This window comes from Nerophis lumbriciformis, linkage group LG14, assembly GCF_033978685.3.
Source record: "Nerophis lumbriciformis linkage group LG14, RoL_Nlum_v2.1, whole genome shotgun sequence".
Classification (NCBI taxonomy): domain Eukaryota; kingdom Metazoa; phylum Chordata; class Actinopteri; order Syngnathiformes; family Syngnathidae; genus Nerophis; species Nerophis lumbriciformis.
Genome location: NC_084561.2, coordinates 839,048 through 865,000, shown reverse-complemented (window position 1 = coordinate 865,000; position 25,953 = coordinate 839,048). Strand labels below are relative to the sequence as shown.

The 25,953-nt window shown below is 36.8% G+C and overlaps 1 protein-coding gene across 1 annotated transcript in view; it reads left to right on the top strand.

Moving 5' to 3' along the window:
* ankrd24 (ankyrin repeat domain 24) overlaps positions 1-25,248 on the top strand; it is a 37,458-nt gene extending 12,210 nt beyond the window's left edge. The window contains exons 8-22 of the mRNA XM_061976307.2: positions 2,708-2,874; positions 2,982-3,007; positions 6,312-6,398; positions 8,095-8,190; positions 8,257-8,376; positions 8,440-8,563; positions 8,627-8,760; positions 8,835-8,998; positions 13,532-14,160; positions 16,345-16,661; positions 18,891-19,124; positions 19,198-19,374; positions 21,717-21,866; positions 21,942-22,007; positions 25,127-25,248. Of these exons, the coding sequence (XP_061832291.2) occupies positions 2,708-2,874; positions 2,982-3,007; positions 6,312-6,398; positions 8,095-8,190; positions 8,257-8,376; positions 8,440-8,563; positions 8,627-8,760; positions 8,835-8,998; positions 13,532-14,160; positions 16,345-16,661; positions 18,891-19,124; positions 19,198-19,374; positions 21,717-21,866; positions 21,942-22,007; positions 25,127-25,195 (2,560 nt within the window). The 3' untranslated portion in view covers positions 25,196-25,248. The remainder of the gene's footprint in view (positions 1-2,707; positions 2,875-2,981; positions 3,008-6,311; positions 6,399-8,094; positions 8,191-8,256; positions 8,377-8,439; positions 8,564-8,626; positions 8,761-8,834; positions 8,999-13,531; positions 14,161-16,344; positions 16,662-18,890; positions 19,125-19,197; positions 19,375-21,716; positions 21,867-21,941; positions 22,008-25,126) is intronic.
* The last annotated feature ends 705 nt before the right edge of the window (positions 25,249-25,953 follow it).

The window sequence follows — 25,953 nt, the reverse complement described above, 5'->3', positions numbered from 1 at the left end:
CACCTCACTCCTACCCACTTCTCCAAAGTGGGCTGGCTCAGGGTGGAGGACAGAGTAAAACAACTTGCACTGAGCCTGGTCTATAAAATCCGCTACACCTCCCTGATACCCAAGTACATGTCAAACTACTTCCTTAACGTAAATGACCGCCATAACCACAACACCAGGGGGATCTCCACTAACCACGTCAAACCCAGGTTCCGATCTAACAAAGGTCTTAACTCATTCTCCTTCTATGCCACATCAATGTGGAATGCACTCCCAACAAGTGTAAAAGAAAGGGCATCTCTATCCTCCTTCAAAACCGCACTAAAAGTACACCTCCAGGCCATTGGCGTTGTTAGGCCTATTTTAGGGGGGCTCAAGTATTTGGTGGGTTTTTTTGTTTTTTTTACAAATAAATGCCGACATATTCATTATAAAGTGGCCCAAATATGAGTTTAAATAAATAATCATATAACCTGTTATTATTCACTCAGTTTCCCCTCACTTCGTAGCGTAAGGTAGAGAGCCCCTTTCGTGCGTCGGTATCCAATCCATTCCACTTGTTCATATAGAAAATGCCCACATCACTTAAATTCCAGCCCGCATTTTCTCTTCGACCTTGCTTGCGGTCCTGCAGGTGTACGAAGCACATTATCTTCCTTTACAATGAGTGAAGCTGCACAAAACCTTGTGTGTGCAATTGTAAATCATTTATTTTTTTAAGTTTTGTGTTTCTTGTAGAATCTATATAAAGTAATATACATTAGCCTATTGTTAAAATAATTAATAAAAATTAATTTGTAATTTTTTTTAAAACAATTTAAAACAATTTTAAATGTTTTTAATTTTTTTAAACAATTTTAACAATTAACATTTTTTTTAGGGTTAGGGTTAGGGTTAGGGTTAGGGTTAGGGTTAGGGTTAAGATTAGGGTTAGGGTTAGGGTTAGGGTTAAGATTAGGGTTAGGGTTAGGGTTAGGGTTAGGGTTAGGGTTAGGGTTAGGGTTAGGGTTAGGGTTAGGGTAAAAAAAATTTTAAAAAGTTAAAAAAAAGTTTTAAAAAGTTTTTAAAAAGTTAAAAAAGTTAAAAAAAAAGTTTTAAAAAAGTTTAAAAAAAAGTTAAAAATATTTAAAAAATTTAAAAAATTTAAAAAATTTAAAAAATTTAAAAATATTTAAAAATTAAAAAAAAATTAAAAATTTAAAAAAAAAGTTAAAATTTTTACAAAAATTTAAAAAAAAATTTTTTAAACTTTAAAAAAATTAAAAAATAAAAAAATAAATGTTTTAAGTTAAAACATGATTTTCAAGGTAAAAAAAATTTTTCAAGGTAAAAATAAATTTTCAAGGTACGGGGGGCGTGGTTGGGGGCGTGGTTAAGATATATATATATATATATAAGAAATACTTGACTTTCAGTGAATTCTAGCTATATATATATATATATTTTATTACATATATATATAAATAAATTAAATAAATACTTGCATTTCAGTGTTAATTTATTTACACATATACACACACATAACACTCATCTACTCATTGTTGAGTTAAGGGTTGAATTGTCCATCCTTGTTCTATTCTCTGTCACTATTTCAGAACACACACATTATACAAATATACATTATAAAATCAATAAGAAAGCGGGAGCTCTAATTTGGGAGTCTGAATTAGGATCAGAAGTTCCTATACAAACATTGCGCACTCGCCTTTTTGTATTGATTACTGCAGCTGTGCACTGGATTCATTCACAAATACAAACTACAACTCACAAACACTTTAGAGTTAGGCTCCACCATCAGAATGTGTACTTAAACTTATAAATGTCATGTCTGTGTAATCATGTTTTGTGTTAAGTCATGTTTTTGTTTAGTTATAGGACTCTTTAGTTTCTGTCTTTTCACTCCCTTGTCTTGTTTCCATGATTACCCCATTAGTTTCACCTGTTCCACGTTTGGACTCATTGTGCACTCTTGTTTGTCACCATAGCAACCATTAGTTTTCACCTGTCACGTCACGCACCTGTTTCACGTTTTGAGTCACGCACCTGCTTTCACTAATCATGTCCATAGTATTTAAGTTCATTCATTTTCTGTTGTTCGTCCTGACGACCTCACACCACATTTATGCTCTGTCCATGCCTGATACTTCTTTTCATGTCCATCGTTCACGCTGCTCCTTTTTTGTCCATGCCAAGTAAGTTTTCTTTATTCAAGCCATAGTTTGCAAGTTTTGTTTAATTGTTCATAGTTTCTGCCAATGTGCAAGTTTTGTGTTTATAGTCTAGTTTTGTTTCTCCGCCACTGTGCGCGCTTTTCGTTTATTCCTTTTTTTTTGATAAATATAAATAAATCATGTACCTTCATTCCCGTCTCGCCCGAGCCAACTTTCCGTTGCATCCCGGAAAAGCAAACTCCCAAGATCAAGTCCTGACAATAAAGATCACATGGATATTATTCAGTGAGTTGATTCACCAAAACTAACCTGTTATACAGGAGGAAAAAGCACACAGGACGTTTCAATTGTTCACAGACTGGTCGCTCTCATCAGAATGACAAGACACTTCCGGTCTGCAGGTGATAGCATTCAATTGGGAAGACACGCCCTACTGCCCCCTACTGACCAATGTGAATACTGATAAATGTGTAATGACAGCAAAGAATGAGGGCTACTATTGGTGACGTAACGCTTCACGTAGCTGACAAAGAATGTTTTTCCGCCAGGACCGCGTTGATGTTGGCCTGCGAGAGCGACAGCGCGGACACGGTGGCAGCCCTGCTGAGGGGCGGGGCTAACACGCAGCTGGTCGACGCCCTCGGGAAGGGAGCGGCCGAATACGCGGCCGCCAGCCATTGCATCAGGCACATGTTGGAGAATGGTGCACCCCCAGGTACCGTATTAGGTCCCGTATTCTTTTGTGAACTATTTGTAGAAAGACAAAAAAAAGAAGGAAATGAATGTTTATATAACTTAATATGAACTTGTTGTGTCTCCTAGTAGCTTCTGAGGGTACAGGCGAGGAGGTAACTACTACATCGTGTTGTCCAATTAGCGCTGAGAACTGTATCACCATAGAAGTCTCTTATATTGATAATTATGATCAAATATATTCAACATTTTATTGATTAAATGACTATGGCGATGTATTCTGACATCGTTTTATCGGCCAGCCCTATGTCCAATATGAGGCTATTTTGCATACTTGCCAACCCACCCGGATTTTCCGGGAGACCCCCGGGACAAATTTTCTCCCGAAAATCTCCCGAAATTCTGGCGGAGCTGGAGGCCACGCCCCCTCCAGGTATATTGTTAGGCAGTTTCATTAACGTCCCCCCCAGCGCGGCAACAACACATAACAACAGCAGTCACGTTTTTGTCTACCGTAAAGCAGTTCGTCTGCCGTAAACAGCAATGTTGTGACACTCTTAAACAGGACAATACTGCCCTCTACTGTACATGCATATGTGACAATAACATCTACGGCTTTTAGAGAGTGCAGTGCACAACCGCGCACACAACAAGGAGACGAAGCGGAATGCATCATCAGAGAGGGTGTTCAGCATGGTTAGAAAAATAGTGACAGAGAATAGAACAAGGATGGACAATTCAACCCTTAACTCAACAATGAGTAGATGAGTGTTATGTGTGTGTATATGTGTAAATAAATGAACACTGAAAATCAAGTATTTCTTTTATATATATATATATATATATTCATTCATTCATTCATTTCTTTTTATTCCTTTCATGAAAATGCATATATACAAGCCACGTACAGTTCACACTTTCATTGTTTTTTGTTTCTTATACATTTCCATGATCAGAAAGGAGCAGAAGGAAGAATAATATTCTTTTATTTATCTGCCCCCCGTTTTAACACAAATTATTTTAGATGACTTTATCACTGTTCCCTCCACCAACACCCCAACTCCAACATACTTTCAATTTTCGTTTAACTGTGTGTCTTTTTTCAAAAGGATTTACACACTTTTCCAAACACCACGTTCAAATTCCTTAATTCCTAGATTATTTGCAAAATGACACACTTCATCAAAACATATGGCCGTTCATCAAAATAAAGCATTTTCTAAACTTGCGTGTTAATAAAATGTATTGCAACATTTCAAAATGAGCCGATTATGACAACTACTGTCCAGTTGTTATATCTCGTCTTATTATCGCGCAAGCCTGACAATAAGTTGCACCTGCAACAAGTTTGATGGCAGTAGTGTCTATGGCATGTTGATAACAAAATATATATATATATATATAGCTAGAATTCACTGAACGTCAAGTATTTCTTATATATATATATATATATATATATATATATATATATATATATATATATATATATATATATATATATATATATATATATATATATATATATATATATATATATATATATATACATATATATACATATATATATATATATATATATATATATATATATATATATATATATATAATAAAAAAATAAAATAAATAAAAAATAAAATATATATATAGCTAGAATTCACTGAAAGTCAAGTATGTCTTATATATACTATATATATATATATATATATATATATATATATGTATGTGTGGGGAAAAAATCACAAGACTATTTCATCTCTACAGGCCTGTTTCATGAGGGGGGGTTCCCTCAATCATCAGGAGATTTTAATGGGAGCATTCACATACCATGGTTTATATAGGGCACAGAGTGGGTGGGTACAGGCTGGCGTAGGGGCGTGGTGATTGGCTCATGTGTTACCTAGGAGGTGTTTCCGTCTGTGGCGGCATGCTGTTACAATTTCGCTGCGCTTGTTGAGGGATGACAGGTCTGGACGGTAAATAATAAACAGTTTCTCTTTCAAGCATAGGTTGCATCTTTTATTACCACTATTGTAAGGTGTGCTGGATGCAAGAATTTGCCATGTTATTGAATATTCAACATTATTGTCTTTGAGGTCCCAAATGTGTTTGCTGAGTTCTGTGGTATTTCGCAGGTTTTGGTTCCTGAAAGAAGCCTTGTGATTGTTCCATCTGGTTTTGAACTCTCCCTCGGTTAATCCTACATATGTGTCGGATGTGTTAATGTCCTTGCGTATTACCTTAGATTGGTAGACAACTGATGTTTGTAAGCACCCCCCGTTGAGAGGGAAATCAGGTTTCTTTCGACAGTTACAGCCTTTGTTGGTTTTGGAGTCGCTCTGTCCGGGGGCCGACGGCTCATTTGCAATTGTTTTGTTGTGGTTTGAGATGATTTGTCGTATATTGTTCATACAGCTGTAGCTCAATTTAATGTTGTTCTTGTTGAATACTTTTCTTAGGGTGTTGTCTTTGGGAAAGTGTTTGTCAATCAGATTGAGGAATTTGTGTCCAATGTTAGTTGAGACGTTTTTGCTGTATGGGGGGTTGTACCAGATGATGTTGTTTCGTTTTCTGTTCTTTTTTGGCTGGTTTCCTGGCGTGGGTTCATAGGTGAGGGTGAAATTGTATCCGCTTTCATCAAGGGCTTTTTGGTACGGGGGGGTTGCTTGGTCAAATTCAGCTTTGCTAGATGACAGCATCGATAGCCTTTTATTAATTCCGGTAGGTATTCTTTTCGTGGTGGTGGGTGGGTGGTTGCTGTCATGGTGCACGTATTGGAGTGTTGTGTTGGGTTTCGTGAATGGTTGGTAGCTGTTATTTCTCAGGTTGAAAGTGACGTCAAGGAAGTTGACGGTTTGCTTGTTGGCTTCAATCGTGATCCGTAGGCCGTTCTCTTTGAAAATTTGGCATATGCGATTCTTGGTATTCTCGCTGCTCCTTGGCGAGGCGCGACACACTGCCAGTCTATATATATATATATATATATATGTATATATATATATATATATACATATTTATATATAAGAAATACTTGACTTGGTGAAGTCAAGTATTTCATATATATATATATATATATATATGTGAAATACTTGATTTGGTGAATTCTAGCTGTAAATATACTCCTCCCCTCTTAACCGCGCCCCCAACCACGCCCCCCGCCACCCTCCACCCCCCACCTCCCGAAATCGGAGGTCTCAAGGTTGGCAAGTATGCTATTTTGTGTTGTTGTGCTTTTGTTCTTCTCTGCCTTGTTTTGCATGGCTTTTTTTTCCATCTTTGATGAGTCTTTAGGGTTAGTCAGGTATGAAACATTATTAGATCCATGTCCTTAATACATATCTGAAAATTAGGCCCGTCAAAAATAACGAGTTAACTCCTTTGATTAATCACAAAAATAATATGGCATTAAATGTGTCCAGTTACGGCTTAATGATGTCATTTTTTTTCTGCACTGCACTACAGAGCCTGCACAACCACTCGGGGTCCTCACAGGGGGGGACCAGCCCACGCAAAAGGAAAGCCCCCCCTCCACCACGCACTCCACTCCAGGTATGAAACATTATTACATCCACGTCCTTAATATATATCTGAAAATTAGGCCTGTCAAAAATAACGAGTTAACTCCTTCGATTAATCACCAAAAAAATATGGCATTAAATATGTACAGTTACAGCTTAATCGTGTATTTTTTTTTTTTTTAAGTATTTCTCTTATTAATTAAAAAAAAAAAAAAAGTAAGTATATTTACAGGTAAAAGCCAGTAAATTAGAATATTTTGAAAAACTTGATTTATTTCAGTAATTGCATTCAAAAGGTGTAACTTGTACATTATATTTATTCATTGCACACAGACTGATGCATTCAAATGTTTATTTCATTTAATTTTGATGATTTGAAGTGGCAACAAATGAAAATCCAAAATTCCGTGTGTCACAAAATTAGAATATTACTTAAGGCTAATACAAAAAAGGGATTTTTAGAAATGTTGGCCAACTGAAAAGTATGAAAATGAAAAATATGAGCATGTACAATACTCAATACTTGGTTGGAGCTCCTTTTGCCTCAATTACTGCGTTAATGCGGCGTGGCATGGAGTCGATGAGTTTCTGGCACTGCTCAGGTGTTATGAGAGCCCAGGTTGCTCTGATAGTGGCCTTCAACTCTTCTGCGTTTTTGGGTCTGGCATTCTGCATCTTCCTTTTCACAATACCCCACAGATTTTCTATGGGGCTAAGGTCAGGGGAGTTGGCGGGCCAATTTAGAACAGAAATACCATGGTCCGTAAACCAGGCACGGGTAGATTTTGCGCTGTGTGCAGGCGCCAAGTCCTGTTGGAACTTGAAATCTCCATCTCCATAGAGCAGGTCAGCAGCAGGAAGCATGAAGTGCTCTAAAACTTGCTGGTAGACGGCTGCGTTGACCCTGGATCTCAGGAAACAGAGTGGACCGACACCAGCAGATGACATGGCACCCCAAACCATCACCCAACCATGCAAATTTTGCATTTCCTTTGGAAATCGAGGTCCCAGAGTCTGGAGGAAGACAGGAGAGGCACAGGATCCACGTTGCCTGAAGTCTAGTGTAAAGTTTCCACCATCAGTGATGGTTTGGGGTGCCATGTCATCTGCTGGTGTCGGTCCACTCTGTTTCCTGAGATCCAGGGTCAACGCAGCCGTCTACCAGCAAGTTTTAGAGCACTTCATGCTTCCTGCTGCTGACCTGCTCTATGGAGATGGAGATTTCAAGTTCCAACAGGACTTGGCGCCTGCACACAGCGCAAAATCTACCCGTGCCTAATTCTAATTTACTGGCTTTTACCTGTGTATATATATATATATATATATATATATATATATATATATATATATATATATATATATATATATATATATATGAAATACTTGACTTGGTGAATTCTAGCTGTAAATATACTCCTCCCCTCTTAACCACGCCCCCAATCACGCCCCCGCCCCAACCACGCCCCCCGCACCCACCCCCCACTTCCCGAAATCGGAGGTCTCAAGGTTGGCAAGTATGCTTTTAGCCACGACCCCAACCACGCCCCCGTCCCAACCCGACCACGCCCACCCCCACCCCCCTCCCCCACCTCCCGAAATCGGAGGTCTCAAGGTTGGCAAGTATGGATTATTCACAATGAATCCAAGTGTTATTAATGTGATTTTAAAATATTGATTTGAAAACAGAAATACAAATATGAATGCAAAGTGTTTTTCTGATCCTTAAGGGTTTTCCGCCCAGCCCGCACCCGCGTAGTCCCGCTCCCAGCGCCCAGTCGCCTGAGCCCCTCACTCCCTCTCCTCCGCCTCCAGGACCGCATCAGGTCTTTGCCGCTTTACGGTCCTGACAGTTCTCGCGCTAAAGTTCCTCCAACTATCTTTCCGTAAAGGTGGAAGACGAGGAGGTGTTTGAGGAGATCCGTCGTCTACGCCTGGAGAGAGGCCGTCTCCTCCAGAGGATCAAAGCCTTGGAGCAGCAGCAACAGAGCGCCCTCTCTGCCCTGGGGGAGGTACTGCGCCACCACACCAATGCCAAGTGACCGGCGTCTAAGTCGGGTCTGTCACCTCCGCAGTTGTCCGCACTCAAGCGGCGCCTGAAGGAGGCGGAGGCGGAGCGGGACAAGTTGATCGAGGAGCGGAAGGGAGTCAACGGCGTGGACGCCAGCGACTCTGAGGACCTGGACGACATGTTCTCAGGTGTGCCGTCTCCCGTCTCGCAGTCTGACTTCACTGTACTTGTAATGTTGTCGCATCCTTCAGAGAGGTTGCTCTCCAAGCGCTCCAGAGCCTCACCCGGCCCAGACCAGGCCTCCTCGGAAGCAGCCGTGGAAGAATTGCACAAACAAATAGAGGAGCTGGCCTCTCAGAACGCTGAGCTGGTCCTCAAAGTGCAGGTTTTTGTCTCCTGTTCCCGTTTCATCCGCACCCGACGTGGCCTTTCTTGACTTGATCCGTCTTTGCTGCACAGGTGATGGAGATGTTTGAGAAGGACGACACCGACATGCAGAACCCGGGCCCAGAGTTTGTACCCTTAGTCCAGTATGAGGGCATCAGGAAGGAGTTGGAGGCCCTGCAGGAGCGCTTGACCCAGGCCCAGACGTCCAATAGGGCGTCCAGTGTGCCACAGGAACAGTAAGACTTGCTGCTGGCCCCACTATGGACTAGACTCTCACTATTATGTTAGATCCACTATGGACTGGACTCTCACTATAATGTTAGATCCACTATGGACTGGACTCACACTATTATGTTAGATCCACTATGGACTGGACTCTCACTATTATGTTAGATCCACTATGGACTGGAGTCCCACTATTATGTTAGATCCGCTATGGACTGTACTCTCACTATTATGTTAGATCCACTATGGACTGGAGTCCCACTATTATGTTAGATCCGCTATGGACTGGACTCTCACTATTATGTTAGATCCACTATGGACTGAACTCTCACAATTATGTTAGATCCACTATGAACTGGACTCTCACTATTATGTTAGATCCACTATGGACTGGACTCTCACACTATTATGTTAGATCCACTATGGATTGGACTCTCACAATATTATGCTAGATCCACTATGGACTGGACTCTCACTATTATGTTAGATCCACTATGGACTGGAGTCCCACTATTATGTTAGATCCGCTATGGACTGTACTCTCACTATTATGTTTGATCCGCTATGGACTGGACTCTCACTATTATGTTAGATCCACTATGGACTGGACTCTCACACTATTATGTTAGATCCACTATGGACTGGACTCTCACACCATTATGTTAGATTCACTATGGACTGGACTCTCACTATTATGTTAGATCCACTATGGACTGGACTCTCACACTATTATGTTAGATCCACTATGGACTGGACTCTCACACTATTATGTTAGATCCACTATGGACTGGACTCTCACTATTATGTTAGATCCACTATGGACTGGACTCTCACACTATTATGTTAGATCCACTATGGACTGGACTCTCACACTATTATGTTAGATCCACTATGGACTGGACTCTCACTATTATGTTAGATCCGCTATGGACTGTACTCTCACTATTATGTTAGATCCACTATGGACTGGACTCTCACACTATTATGTTAGATCCACTATGGACTGGACTCTCACACTATTATGTTAGATCCACTATGGACTGGACTCTCTCACTATTATGTTAGATCCACTAAGGACTGGACTCTCACTATTATGTTAGATCCACTATGGACTGGACTCTCTCACTATTATGTTAGATCCACTAAGGACTGGACTCTCACTATTATGTTAGATCCACTATGGACTGGACTCTCACACTATTATGTTAGATCCACTATGGACTGGACTCTCACTATTATGTTAGATCCACTATGGACTGGACTCTCACACTATTATGTTAGATCCACTATGGACTGGACTCTCACTATTATGCTAGATCCACTATGGACTGTACTCTCACTATTATGTTAGATCCACTATGGACTGGACTCTCACTATTATGTTAGATCCACTATGGACTGGACTCTCACTGTTATGTTAGATCCACTATGGACTGGACTCTCACAATATTATGCTAGATCCACTCGACGTCCATTGCACCGGTCACCCAGGGGGGTCCCCACATCTGCGGTCCCCTCCAAGGTTTCTCATTGTTATCCCATTGGGTTGAGTTTTTCCTTGCCCTGATGTGGGATCTGAGCCGAGGATGTCATTGTGGCTTGTGCAGCCCTTTGAGACACTGGTGATTTAGGGCTATATAAGTTAACTTTGATTGACTGATTGATCATTTTGGCGCGATGATGTCATGTTATGAAAAAAAACTCCAAAACTCAAAATTGCGCTCTAGCGCCCCCTAGGAAAAAGTTGGCAATTCCCCCTTCAAAACAAATGTTTTGTAAAAACAGTCACTTTTGCCTCTTTGAGCTGTAATTTGGCCCCCTTAACATGCTTCAAAACTCACCAAACTGGACACACACATCAGGACTGGCAAAAATTGCGATCTAATAAAAAAAGCAAACCCCAAAACTCAAAATTGCGCTCTAGCGCCCCCTAAGAAGAAAACACAGACACAACTGCTCCTAGGAAGAAAACTCAGACAAAACTGCCTGTAACTTCCGGTAGGAATGTCTTAGAGACATGAAACAAAAACCTCTATGTAGGTCTCACTTAGACCTACATTTCATATACCAAAAACCTTCAGCAAAAATCAACAGGAAGTTTGCAATCCCCCTTCAAAAAAAAAGTTGTTATTATTATTATACCGCCACCTCTTTGAGCTGTAATTTGACCCTCTTAACATGCTTCAAAACTCACCATATTTGACACACACACATCAGGACTGGCGAAAATTTCGATTTGATAAAAAAAAAAACCTAGCCCCAAAACTTAAAAATGTGCTCTAGCGCCCCCTAGGAATAAAACACAGACAAAACTGTCTGTATCTTCCAGTAGGAATGTCTAGCGACATGAAACAAAAACCTCCATGTAGGTCTCACTTAGACCTAGATTTCATACTATAACATTCTTCAGCTAAAATCAACAGGAAGTTGGCAATTCCCCCTTCAAAACAAATGTTTTGTAAAAACAGTCACTTTTGCCTCTTTGAGCTGTAATTTGGCCCCCTTAACATGCTTCAAAACTCACCAAACTGGACACACACATCAGGACTGGCAAAAATTGCGATCTAATAAAAAAAGCAAACCCCAAAACTCAAAATTGCGCTCTAGCGCCCCCTAGGAAGAAAACACAGACACAACTGCTCCTAGGAAGAAAACTCAGACAAAACTGCCTGTAACTTCCGGTAGGAATGTCTTAGAGACATGAAACAAAAACCTCTATGTAGGTCTCACTTAGACCTACATTTCATATACTAACAACCCTCAGCAAAAATCAACAGGAAGTTTGCAATCCCCCTTCAAAAAAAAAGTTGTTATTATTATTAAACCGCCACCTCTTTGAGCTGTAATTTGACCCTCTTAACATGCTTCAAAACTCACCATATTTGACACACACACATCAGGACTGGCGAAAATTTCGATTTGATTAAAAAAAAACCTAGCCCCAAAACTTAAAAATGCGCTGTAGCGCCCCCTAGGAATAAAACACAGACAAAACTGTCTGTAACTTCCAGTAGGAATGTCTAGCGACATGAAACAAAAACCTCCATGTAGGTCTCACTTAGACCTAGATTTCATACTATAACATTCTTCAGCTAAAATCAACAGGAAGTTGGCAATTCCCCCTTCAGAACAAATGTTTTGTAAAAACAGTCACTTTTGCCTCTTTGAGCTGTAATTTGGCCCCCTTAACATGCTTCAAAACTCACCAAACTGGACACACACATCAGGACTGGCAAAAATTGCGATCTAATAAAAAAAGCAAACTCCAAAACTCAAAATTGCGCTCTAGCGCCCCCTAGGAAGAAAACACAGACACAACTGCTCCTAGGAAGAAAACTCAGACAAAACTGCCTGTAACTTCCAGTAGGAATGTTGTAGAGACATGAAACAAACACCTCTATGTAGGTCTCACTTAGACCTACATTTCATATACTAACAACCCTCAGCAAAAATCAACAGGAAGTTTGCAATCCCCCTTCAGAAAAAAAGTTGTTATTATTATTATACCGCCACCTCTTTGAGCTGTAATTTGACCCTCTTAACATGCTTCAAAACTCACCATATTTGACACACACATCAGGACTGGCGAAAATTTCGATTTGATAAAAAAACAACCTAGCCCCAAAACTTAAAAATGCGCTGTAGCGCCCCCTAGGAATAAAACACAGACAAAACTGTCTGTAACTTCCAGTAGGAATGTCTAGTGACATGAAACAAAAACCTCCATGTAGGTCTCACTTGGACCTAGATTTCATACTATAACATTCTTCAGCTAAAATCAACAGGAAGTTGGCAATTCCCCCTTCAAAACAAATGTTTTGTAAAAACAGTCACTTTTGCCTCTTTGAGCTGTAATTTGGCCCCCTTAACATGCTTCAAAACTCACCAAACTGGACACACACATCAGGACTGGCAAAGATTGCAATTTAATTTAAAAAAAACAACAACCCCAAAACTCAAAATTTCGGTCTAGCGCCCCCTAGGAAGAAAACACAGACACAACTGCTCCTAGGAAGAAAACTCAGGCAAAACTGCCTGTAACTTCCAGTAGGAATGTCTTAGAGACATGAAACAAAAACCTCTATGTAGGTCTCACTTAGATCTACATTTCATATATTAACAACCCTCAGCAAAAATCCACAGGAAGTTTGCATTCCCCCTTCAAAAAAAAAGTTGTTATTATTATTATACCGCCACCTCTTTGAGCTGTAATTTGACCCTCTTAACATGCTTCAAAACTCACCATATTTGACACACACACATCAGGACTGGCGAAAATTTCGATTTGATAAAAAAAAAAAACCTAGCCCCAAAACTTAAAAATGCGCTCTAGCGCCCCCTAGGAATAAAACACAGACAAAACTGCCTGTAACTTCCAGTAGGAATGTCTAGCGACATGAAACAAAAACCTCCATGTAGGTCTCACTTAGACCTAGATTTCATACTATAACATTCTTCAGCTAAAATCAACAGGAAGTTGGCAATTCCCCCTTCAAGCTTGCAGCTTAAATTTTTTCTTGTTTTTGAACACTGACTTTTTGCAGCGCAGAGAGTCGGGAGGTTCTCCAGGAGCAGCTGCATGGCCTCCAGGAGCAGCTGGCCTCCTCCCAGTCCGAGCTGGAGCAGCTCAAGGAGCAAATGCATCTGGGGGTGTTCTCTGTGGACTCTGCCGAAGGAGACCCCAACCCAGAGGCCCGGCAGCTGAAGGCGAGGGTGGCCGAGCTGGAGGAGGAGCTTGCAAAGAGGCGGGCCGAGGCGGTCGCACGGAACTCTCAGGACGCCGACACAATCCGACAGCTGACGGAGCGAGTCCAGCGACTCGAAGCTGCGGACGGAGACGGAAAAGCTGCCGAGCTGGAGACGGCGGAGGGGGAGGAGCCGCCAGGAGGCGCGGGACCGAAGGCAGAGCGGGTCCGTGGCCTCCAGGAGCGTGTGGGGGAGCTGGAGGGCGAGCTGAAGAAGTGTGTGCCGCGCTCCCACCTGGAGGAGGTGCAGGTGGCCCTGGGTCACCAGTGTGAGCAGCTGGCCAGGGAGAGAGCGGAGGTGGCCAGGAGGCTCAACGACGCCCTGCTGGAGCTGGAGAGAGTCAGGCCTCCTGCACATGGCAAGGAGGAGGAGGAGGAGGAGGAGGAGGAGGAGCACTCTGAAAGCTCCGAGCTCTCCGCCACATCCCGTAAGTCATGTGCAACATGGTGGAGCCTACTGAGTCGGACGCTATTTCACCAGGGATTGAGGTTGGGGAGTAGCGGGGGGGTGTATATTGTAGCGTCCCGGAAGAGTTAGTGCTGCAAGGGGTTCTGGGTATTTGTTCTGTTGTGTTTCTGTTGTGTTACGGTGTTCTCCCGAAATGTGTTTGTCATTACATTTTACAAATAAAAAAAAATAAAAAAAATAAAAAAAATTAAAAACATTTTTTAAAAATTAAAAAAATTTGAAAATCATTTTTTTACCTTGAAAAAAAAAATTTACCTTGAAAATTTTTTTGTACCTTGAAAATCATTTTTTACCTTGAAAAAAAATTTTTACCTTGAAAAAAAAATTTTACCTTGAAAATGTTTTTGTACCTTGAAAATCATTTTTTACCTTGAAAAAAAAAATTTACCTTGAAAAAAAAATTTTACCTTGAAAAAAAAATGTTACCTTGAAAAATTTTTTGTACCTTGAAAATAATTTTTTACCTTGAAAAAAAAATGTTACCTTGAAAATTTTTTTTTACCTTGAAAATTTTTTTTTACCTTGAAAATCATGTTTTAACTTAAAACATTTTTTTTTAATTTTTTAATTTTTTTTAATTTAAAAAAAAAAGTTTTTTAATTTAAAATTTTTTTTTTTTTAATTTTTGTAAAAATTTTAACTTTTTTTAATTTTTTAAAAATTGTTTTAATTTTTTTTTAATTTTACATTTTTTTTTTTTAATTTTAAAAATTTTAAAAATTTTAAAAAAATTTAAATTTTTAATTTTTTTTAATTTTTTTAATTTTTTTAACTTTTTTAAAACTTTTTTTTAACTTTTTTAAATTTTTTAACTTTTTTTAAACTTTTTTTAACTTTTTTAAACTTTTTTTAACTTTTTAATTGTTTATATTTGTAACAGTGTCAAAGTTGTTTATACGGCCACCCTCAGTGTGACCTGTATGGCTGTTGACCAAGTATGCCTTGCAATCACTTATGAGTGTGTCAAAGCCGCATATATTATGCGATTGGGCCGGCACGCTGTTTGTATGGAGGAAAAGTGGATGTTATAGGCAGTGCCCCCAATATTGTTGTACGGGTGGAAATCGGGATAAATTCGGGAGAATGGTTGTCCCGGGAGATTTATATATATACATATATATATATATGTGTGTATATATGTGTATATTTATGTGTATATGTATATATATGTATATATATATATATATATATATATATATATATATATATATATATATATATATATATATATATATATATATATGTATTAGAGATGCGCGGATAGGCAACTATTTCATCCGCAACCGCATCACAAAAGTCGTCAACCATCCGCCATCCACCCGATCTAACATTTAATCAAAACCGCAGCCGCCCGCACCCGCCCGTTGTTATATATCTAATATAGACGATGCAAGGCATTAGTGAGGTTATAAAGCTTTTGCCTGTTAAAGAAAGGAGACTGATCCAATGCAGCAGAGACATTCAATGCGTGCCACGCTGTCACGGCCCAGACGCACACGTTCTATCTTGTTTTAACATCCTGTGGCACTCTTCTGGGATCACGGCGGACGAAACTGCTCATGCTCAGGGTGTTTGTGGAGGTTCGGGGTTTTGCACAAATGTGATGCACCATGTTAGATGTCCCGGTTTTTGTGACTGTCGTAGACATAAACAGCGTTCCAGCTCTTGCAAATCACGTAGCCAGCATTACTATCATCCTGATTTACAACCTCATAAAAACGAGTCCACGCTGAACTTTTCTGGCCTTTTTTTCCCCTGGTCTTTAGTATTCCCTTTTTTAGTTTGTCGCGTACCACGTTTGCACATTTTCAAGAATGGATTTTTAAAAATATGTTTTTTCAGGCCATCACCGCGCCTACTCACTGTGTGTATTTGTCATACGTCAGCAGCCAAAAAGCAGCTTTTGTAACCTGTAACTTGTTTCGAAAAGGTGTTATTATAAGTACGAGGTAACACATCGCGAGAATCGCTTTGAATCGAGAATCAGGTTAAAATGGAGAATCCAGCCAAATCTAGCCAAAAGGTCCTAGGAATGTAGCCTTACACGATCTGGGAAAACATGTTATTTCATATTGTATCGGATACTACAATGGTAAAGTTGCAGAGTCCAGTTTTGTGAATGACCATGTTTCCGTCTCTTTAGCGCGCTCCAGGCGAACCCTGACCTCAGTCCGAGAGGAACTGGAGGCGGCTCGCCAGGAAGCTGCCCAAGCCCTGGACTGCCTGTGTGCCGAGCGCGAGAGCCGCGCCCGGGACCACCTGCAGCTGAAGGACGCCGTGCCGCTCTCCGTGCACAAGGAGGCGCTGTCCGCCGTGTCGGAGCAGCTGGCTCAGACCTTACAGGAGCTCCAGCAGGAGAAGACTCTGCGGACGGAGGCGGAGGAGCGTTCGGCCAGACTGGAGGCCAGGCTGGAGGTCGTGCATGACGCCGTACCGAGGCAGGAGCACCAGAAAGTCAAGGTTGGAGGGGAAACTTTTACGTCAGCAAGTCTTATGACAAACTTTTACGTTACTCGTAAAAAGGTAGACGACAGGGAAAAAGTCGGAATAAATTTATTCACAAATTGAATCGCAATTTTTTCATTCCATTTTAAAAAAATAGATTAAAAAAAAAAAGTTTTTTAGGCCATCTTAAATCGCCATGTAAAATCGCTAATGCTAATCAGTAGCATTATATGGTAAATCCCATGTAAATAAGCATCAAGCTAGCACATACTTTTTTTTTTAGCACTTTCGGGAAAATAGGTAAAAGAAGGTAAAAAAAAAATGGGTAAGCATATAGGTAAAAGAATGTAAAAAACGTAGGTAAACATAAGTAAAAAGGTAAAATGTATATAAAATAGGGTAAAAAAAAATAGGTGAACTTAGGGTAAAAACGTAGGTACATTAAAACAAGTAAAAAAAAAGGTTAAAAAGTCGGTAAAATAAGTAAAAGAAGGTTAAAAATAAGTACATAGGTAGAAAAAGGTTAAAAAAAATAGGTAAACATAAGTAAAAGGTAAAACGTATATAAAATAAGAAAAAAAATTAGGTGAACTTGGGTAAATAAAGGGTAAAACGTAGGTATATTAAAACAAGTAAAATAAGGTTAAAAAGTAGGTAAAATAAGTAAAAGAAGGTTAAAAAAATAGGTAAGTGCATAGGTAGAAAAAGGTTAAAAAAAATTGGTAAACATAAATAAAAGGTAAAACGTATATAAAATAAGGTAAGAAAAAATTAGGTGAACTTAGGTAAAGAAAGGGTAAAACGTAGGTATATTAAAACAAGTAAAAGAAGGTTAAAAAGTAGGTAAAATAAGTAAAAGAAGGTTAAAAAGTAGGTAAAATGAGTAAAAGAAGGTTGAAAAAAATAGGTAAGTACATAGGTAGAAAAAGGTAAAAAAAATAGGTAAACTTAAGTAAAAGGTAAAACGTATATAAAATAAGAAAAAAAATTAGGTGAACTTAGGTAAATAAAGGGTAAAAACATAGGTATATTAAAACAAGTAAAAGAAGGTTAAAAAGTAGGTAAAATAAGTAAAAGAAGGTTAAAAAGTAGGTAAAATAAGTAAAAGAAGGTTGTAAAAAATAAGTAAGTACATAGGTAGAAAAAGGTAAAAAAAAAATAGGTAAACTTAAGTAAAAGGTAAAACGTATATAAAATAAGAAAAAAAAATTAGGTGAACTTAGGTAAATACAGGGTAAAAACGTAGGTATATTAAAACAAGTAAAAGAAGGTTAAAAAGTAGGTAAAATAAGTAAAAGAAGGTTAAAAAGTAGGTAAAATAAGTAAAAGAAGGTTGAAAAAAATAGGTAAGTGCATAGGTAGAAAAAGGTAAAAAAAAAAAAGGTAAACTTAAATAAAAGGTAAAACGTATATAAAATAAGGTAAGAAAAAATTAGGTGAACTTAGGTAAAGAAAGGGTAAAACGTAGGTATATCAAAACAAGTAAAAGAAGGTTAAAAAATAGGTAAAATAAGTAAAAGAAGGTAAAAAAAATAGGGCAACATATGTAAAATAAGATTTTACAAAAAGTATGTAAAAGTAGGCAAAAAAGGTAAAAAAAACAAAAAAAAAACAGGTGAACTTAGGGGTACAAAAGTAGTTAAACATTGGTATAAAAAAAAATGGTTAAAATAGGTAAGCATGTGTAAACGGTAAACACTTTTCAGGGCGCGACAAAAGACAGCAAAGACTGAACTGATAAGCTCAACACACCAGAAACAAGAGCCGTGTATGGACAACCCATATTTCAAAGAGGGTAGCAAACATGGCGCCCTGTAGTCACGGGAGGAGCTTTTGACCAATCATTTAGGAATCACGTGAACACCGGGCGCCATATTTGCTACCAACTTTGAAAGCAAGTTGGCCACGCCCTCTCCACACGCAACTTATTGTCCCACCTGGAAGTAAGACTCAGAAATGTGACGACAAAACCAAATCTGACAACTGGACATCAGCTGCTTTTTAAATGTCGCAATAAAAGTGATCTTTTTATTAAAAACGATTCATATTTGGTAACACACAAAAGTACTGAACATTGTATTGATGATTGAAGCAAGAGAATATATTTGTCAAAGCTTCTTTCTGAGCAATTTGATGGATGAATCTAGTAAGAAGGCGCTAGTAAGAATGATTCTGAATGGAATATTCTGAGAAGTGTCAGATCAAAGCAGTTCTGCAGTTTGACCCCACCTGGCGGTCTTGTAGGAGGAGCTGGAGCGCTCCCTGCAGGCCAGTGAGAGAAGTGCGGCGGCAGCTGAGGAGGCCCTGAGTGACAAGGAGACGGAGCTGAGGGAGATGAAGTCCCACAAGGCGGCGGAGCAAGGTCTCATCTCCCAGGAGGACCACCAGGCCCTGCGCTTGTCCATGCAGGCCGAGGTCAACGCCATGATGGCCCGCTTCAACGATCTCACGCGCAAACACGAGAAGACCTGCACCGAGGTCATGTTGCAGCTAATCCATTATCCATGTGACTTTCACCACCTCCATTATTCATCCTCTTCTACCTGCACAGGTGTTCCAGGTGCAGAGGGAGGCTCTCTTTCACAAGAGCGAGCGGCAGGTCGCCGAGACGCAGCTGAGCGCCGTGCAGAGGCGCCTTCAAGAGCTGCAGTCCAAGTCCAGCCACGTCCAAGAACTGCACGACAACATCCAAGAGTCCCAAGGCCTGGTCAAGGAGAAGGACCGCAAGGTGAGGCAGGTCAACTTAGATGAAAGAAAGTAAATAAACGGTAAACATAGGTAAAAGTTGAAAAAGTAAGCAAACATAGGTCAAATAAGATTAAAAAAAAAGTAGGTAAGCAGAGGTAAAATAAGATACAAAGTACGTAAGCAGAGGTAAAAGAAGCCATGCATAAATGTCTCTGCCAAAATGTAAAAAAAAAAAAAAGTGTGTTGTTGTATTGTGCAGGTTTGAAATAAAATAAATACTTCTACTTCTTCTAAAAGGGTAGGTAAACATAGGTAAAAAGATAGGTAAACATAGGTATAGGTAAATAATAGGTACACATAGGTAAAAGTTGAAAAAGTAAGTAAACATAGGTAAAATGAGATCAAAAGTTGGTAAGCAGAGGTAAAAGAAGGTAACAATTTAGGTAAGCATAGATTTAACAAGGTAAATAATGGATAAACATACCGGTAGGTAAAAGAAGGTAAATAAAACATTAAACATAGGTAAAGGTTGAAAACGTAAGCAAACAGGTAAAATAAGATAAAAGGTAGGTAAGCAAAGGTAAAATAAAATAAAAAGTAGGTAAGCAAGGTTGAAAAAGGTAGGTAAACATAGATAAAAAAAGGTAAATTATTGGTAAACACAGGTAAAAGTTGAAAAGTAAGTAAACATAGGTAAAATGAGTATAAAAAATAGGTAAGCAGAGGTAAAAGAAGGTAAAAAATGTAGGTAAAAATAGATGAAAAAAGGTAAATAATAGATAAACATAGGTAAAAGTTAAACAAGTAAGTAAACATAAGCAAAGTTGAAAATTTAAGCAAACAGGTAAAATAAGATAAAAAGTGGGTAAGCAGAGTTAAAAGAAGGTTAAAAAGGTAAGTAAACATAGATAAAAAAGGTAAATAATTGGTAAACATAGGTAAAAGTTGAAAAGTAAGTAAACATAGGTAAAATAAGTATAAAAAGTAGGTAAGCAGAGGTAAAAGAAGGTAAAAAATGTAGGTAAAAATTGATGAAAAAAGGTAAATAATACATAAACATGGGTAAAGATTGAACAAGTAAGTAAACAGGCAAAGTTGAAAAAATAAGCAAACAGGTAAAATAAGATAACAAATAGGTAAGCAGAGTTAAAAGAAGGTTAAAAGGGTAAGTAAACATAGATTTAAAAAAAGGTAAATAGTTGGTAAACATTGGTAAAAGTTGAAAAGTAAGTAAACATACCTAAAATGAGATCAAAAGTAGGTAAGCAGAGGTAAAAGAAGGTACAAATGTAGGTAAGCATAGATTTAAAAAGGTAAATAATGTATAAATATAGGTAAAAGAAGGTAAATAAAACAGTAAACATAGGTAAAAGTTGAAAAAGTAAGCAAACAGGTAAAATAAGAGAAAAGGTAGGTAAGCAAAGGTAAAATAAAATAAAAAGTAGGTAAGCAAGGTTAAAAAAGGTAGGTAAACATAGATAAAAAGGTAAATTTTTTGGTAAACAAAGGTAAAAGTTGAAAAGTAAGTAAACATAGTTAAAATAAATTAAAAAAGGAGGTAAGCAGAGGTAAAAGAAGGTAAAAATGTAGGTAAAAATAGATGAAAAAAGGTAAATAATAGATAAACATAGGTAAAAGTTGAACAAGTAAGTAAACATAAGCAAAGTTGAAAAATTAAGCAAACAGGTAAAATAAGATAGTTAAAAGAAGGTTAAAAGGGTAAGTAAACATAGATTAAAAAAAAGGGTAAATAGTTAGTAAACATTGGTAAAAGTTGAAAAGTAAGTAAACATAGGTAAATAAATATAAAAAGTAGGTAAGCAGAGGTAAAAAGGTAGGTAAATATAGGTAAAGGTAAATAATAGGTAAACATAGGTAAAACATTGGTAAATGAGGGTAAAAAGTAGGTAAACATTGATAAAAGGTAAAAAGTAGGTAAGTATAGGTAAATGAAGATAAAAAGTAGGTAAACATAGGTAAAAGAAGGTATAAGGTAGGTAAAAAAGCAGTAAAAGAAGGTAAAAAGTAGGTAAGCATATTTTAAAAAAGTAAACTTAAGTAAAAGGTAAGAAAGTCCTTTAATTTAAATGAATTGTTTGCAAACGTTATGTGGCTGCTGAGAGAGAGAGAGAGAAGGTGTTCACTCTCAAAAGTCTTTCATCCCGCCCTCTCCTGGCTTTGAGCGCACACACACACACACACACACACACACACACACACACACACACACACACACACACACACACACACACACACACACACACACACACACACACACACACACACACACAGTTGAAAAGTGTCATGTAATGTTTTGACAGCACTTTGTGGGGAGAAAAGTGTGAGAAGATGAGAAGGATGAAGTGCAAACTCTTTGTGCAGATCACGGACCTCTCCAAGGAGGTGTTCCGTCTGAAGGAGGCTCTGGGAGCGGTGTCTCCTCCTCTGGGCGTGGTCTCCTCCTCACACGGTAACCCTGGGCAACAGGTGGCGCTGCAGAACAGGCTGGCTATACTCAACCAGCAGCTCCAGGTAACCACAAAACATCCCTTGGGAGGAATTGAGTACTTCAATAAAATATGTGTGTTATCGTTTTTGGTGCACCAGGACTGTGAGAGAAAACACAAGCATGTGGTGGCTGTGTATCGCTCCCACTTACTGGCAGCTGTGCAGGTCAGTGGCTGGTTTATTTGTGCAGGTTAAGAATTCACAAGTGCACGTTTTGCCTTAAATTCTTCAATTTAAAAAATGTTACAAAAATTGTTACAATTAGGAGAATTTTTTATTTATTTTTTTCTAAATATTGATAATATTAAATAAATTAAGTTGTTACAGTCAGAAAAAAATGTTTTAATATTGGGAGAATAAAGTCAACATTGTTTAAAAATAAAGTCATAATATTAAGGCAATTACGTTCTTCCACAAGGAGACATTTTTAAAAAAAAAAAGAGAATAAAGTCAACATTTATTAGAAATAATGTCATAATATCAGGTCAATTCATTCTTACACAAAGATACATTTTTAATATTAGGAGAATAAAGTCAACATTTAATAGAAATACTATCATAATATTAAAGCAATTACGTTGTTAAATGAGGAGACTTTTTTTTTTAATATTAGGAGAATAAAGTCAACATTTTATAGAACTTTCATAAGTTGGTCAATAAAGTTGTTACATTAGGAAGAAAATGTAATATTGAAATAGAGTAAAAATATTTTTAAATAAAGTACTATTATAAGATCAATAAATCAACAATTGGGAGAATAATAGTCTTATTTTTTTAAATAGTGATAATTTTAGACACATTAAGTAATAGAAAAATGTTTTAATATTAGGAAAATAAAGTCAACATTGTTAGAAATTAAAGTCATAATATTAAGGCAATTACTTTCTTACACAAGGAGACATTTAAAAAAATAGGAGAATAATGTCAACATTTATTAGAAATAATGTCATAATATCAGGTCAATTAATTCTTACACAAAGATACTTTTTTAATATTAGGAGAATAAAGTCAACATATAATAGAAATAATATCATAATATTAAGACAATTACGTTGTTAAATGAGGAGACTTTTTTTTTAATATTAGGAGAATAAAGTCAACATTTTATAGAACTTTCATAAGTTGGTCAATAAAGTTGTTACATTAGGAAGAAATTGTAATATTGAAATAGAGTAAAAACATTTTTAAATAAAGTACTAATATAAGATCAACAAAGTTGTTACTTTCTGAGAAAGAATTTAACAATTGGGAGAATAATAATCTTTTTTTTTTTAAATAGTGATCATTTTAGATAAATGAAGACATAGAAAAATGTTTTAATATCAGGAAAATAAAGTCAACATTATTAGAAAATAAAGTCATAATATTAAGGCAATTACTTTCTTCCACAAGGAGACATTTAAAAAAATAGGAGAATAAAGTCAACATTTATTAGAAATAATGTCATAATATTAAGTCAATTAAGTTTTTCATGAGGAGACATTTTTTAATATTAGTAGAATAAAGTCAACATTTTATGGAAATAGTCATATTTTTGTCAATTTTATGAATTTCCCCCTGTTAGTTGTTACATTAGAAGGGAAAAATAAGAGAATAAAGTCAACATTTTATGGAAATAATGTCGTAATATTGGCTCAATCAAGTTGTTTCATGAGGAGACACTTTTAAAAAAAATATTAGGATAATAAATTCAACATTTTCCAGAAATAAATATAATATTAGGTCAATTAAGTTGTTTAATGAGACACTTTAAAAAAATATATATTAAGAGAATAAAGTCAAAATAGTGATCATTTTAGATAAATGAAGTCATAGAAAAATGTTTTAATATTAGGAAAATAAAGTCAACATTTATTAGAAATAATGTCATAATATTAAGTCAATTAAGTTTTTCATGAGGAGACATTTTTAATATTAGTAGAATAAAGTCAACATTTTATGGAAATAGTCATATTTTTGTCAATTTTATGAATTTCCCCCTGTTAGTTGTTACATTAGAAGGGAAAAATAAGAGAATAAAGTCAACATTTTATAGAAATAATATCATAATATTGGCTCAATCAAGTTGTTTAATGAGGAGACACTTTTAAAAAAAATATTAGGATAATAAATTCAACATTTTCCAGAAATAAATATAATATTAGGTCATTTAAGTTGTTTAATGAGACACTTTTGAAAAAATATATTAAGAGAATAAAGTCAAAATTTTCTGGAAATAATGTCATAATATTAGGTCAATTAAGTTCTGACATTAGGAGAAAAAATATTTAATACTAAGAGAATAAAGTCAACATGATTTGGAAATAAAGTCCTAATATCAAAATATTGTAATATTGGTGGAATAAAGTTGTAATTAAAAGAAAAAATTCAAATTAAAAAGGTAAAATAAGATAAAAAGTAGGTAAGCAGAGTTAAAAGAAGGTTAAAATGGTAAGTAAACATAGATTAAAAAAAAGGTAAATAGTTGGTAAACATTGGTCAAAGTTGAAAAGTAAGTAAACATACGTAAAATGAGATTAAAAGTAGGTGAGCAGGCGTAAAAGAAGGTAAAAATGTAGGTAAGCCTAGATTTAACAAGGTAAATAATGTATAAATATAGGTAAAAGAAGGTAAATAAAACAGTAAACATAGGTAAAAGTTGAAAAAGTAAGCAAACAGGTAAAATAAGATAAAAGGTAGGTAAGCAAAGGCAAAATAAAATAAAAAGTAGGTAAGCAAGGTTAAAAAAGGTAGGTAAACATAGATAAAAAAAAGGTAAATAATTGGTAAACACAGGTAAAAGTTGAAAAGTAAGTAAACATAGGTAAAATAAGTATAAAAAGTAGGTAAGCAGAGGTAAAAGAAGGTAAAAAAAATGTTGGTAAAAATAGATGAAAAAAGGTAAGTAAAAAATTATTCCGATTTTACAAGTTTAGAGAAATCCAAAAAAGTTGTAAAATGCCATGAAATTATTTCACCTCCAAAAAAATACATAAAAACATGATTTTATGTTAAAAAAATTTTTTACAAGGTTGTGATTTTACAAGAACAGAGAAAAAAGTAATAGAAATGTGTGAGTGTAAAAGTTGTAATAATCAAAGGTGTGAATAAAGTTATTAAAATAATAAAGTCTGAGTTTTACAAGGTCATCGGTAACATTAAAGTCTGTCCCTCATAATAAACAATATTCTTATGCTGTCTGCTGTGTGTGTGTGTGTGTGTGTGTGTGTGTGTGTGTGTGTGTGTGTGTGTGTGTGTGTGTGTGTGTGTGTGTGTGTGTGTGTGTGTGTGTGTGTGTCCAACAGGGTCGTATGGACGAAGAGGTGCAAGGTCTGCTGCTGCAGATCCTGCGGATGACCCAGCAGGGTCATTGAGCTGATTACCAGGTCACCTGACCAAGCAAACACAAGCTGAGGATGATCATCAAGTCATGCACCCCCTAGTGGCTGGGAGTAGCATCATGGATGAAATTACTGTAAATTCCATGACAGTGAAAGTGTGATTGTTGTTGTTTACAAGATTGTATGATCGACATCTTTTTACATTTCCCCCTTATGATAATAAAACATGTTGCTCATGGTAACTGTAAAGCTCCCGTGCTGCTTCTTCAATAACTCGCAAAATTGTTCATTCATTTATTTTATTTTTATTGACAAGGACACGGCCATCCATAAATATAATTTAAAAAAAACAAGCAATTCCTGAGAAAGAAAAAGAAGAAAAAGGTTGTGACCATCAGAATATTTTGTGCATTTCAAGTGGAGACAAGAAGAATGATGGAAGGTCCTGATAAAGTTGCATTGGTACTGCAGGAACACGTTTATGTCGACATAACCAAAACTACCCTCGTTCATAATGAAATAACCTCATAATACTACACCAATTAAGCTGTTACATTATTTGTAATAGTGGGAGAAATAAATCAACATTTCATAGAAATAATGTCATAATATTACATCAATTAAGTTCAAATGTTTGTAATATTGGGAGAATAAAGTCAAGATTTTAAAGAAACAATGTCATAGTATTAGATCAAATAAGTTGTTGCATTAGAAAAAAATATTTGAAAAAAGTCAAAATGTTATGGAAATATTGTCATAATATTACATCAATTAAATTGTTACATTGGAAA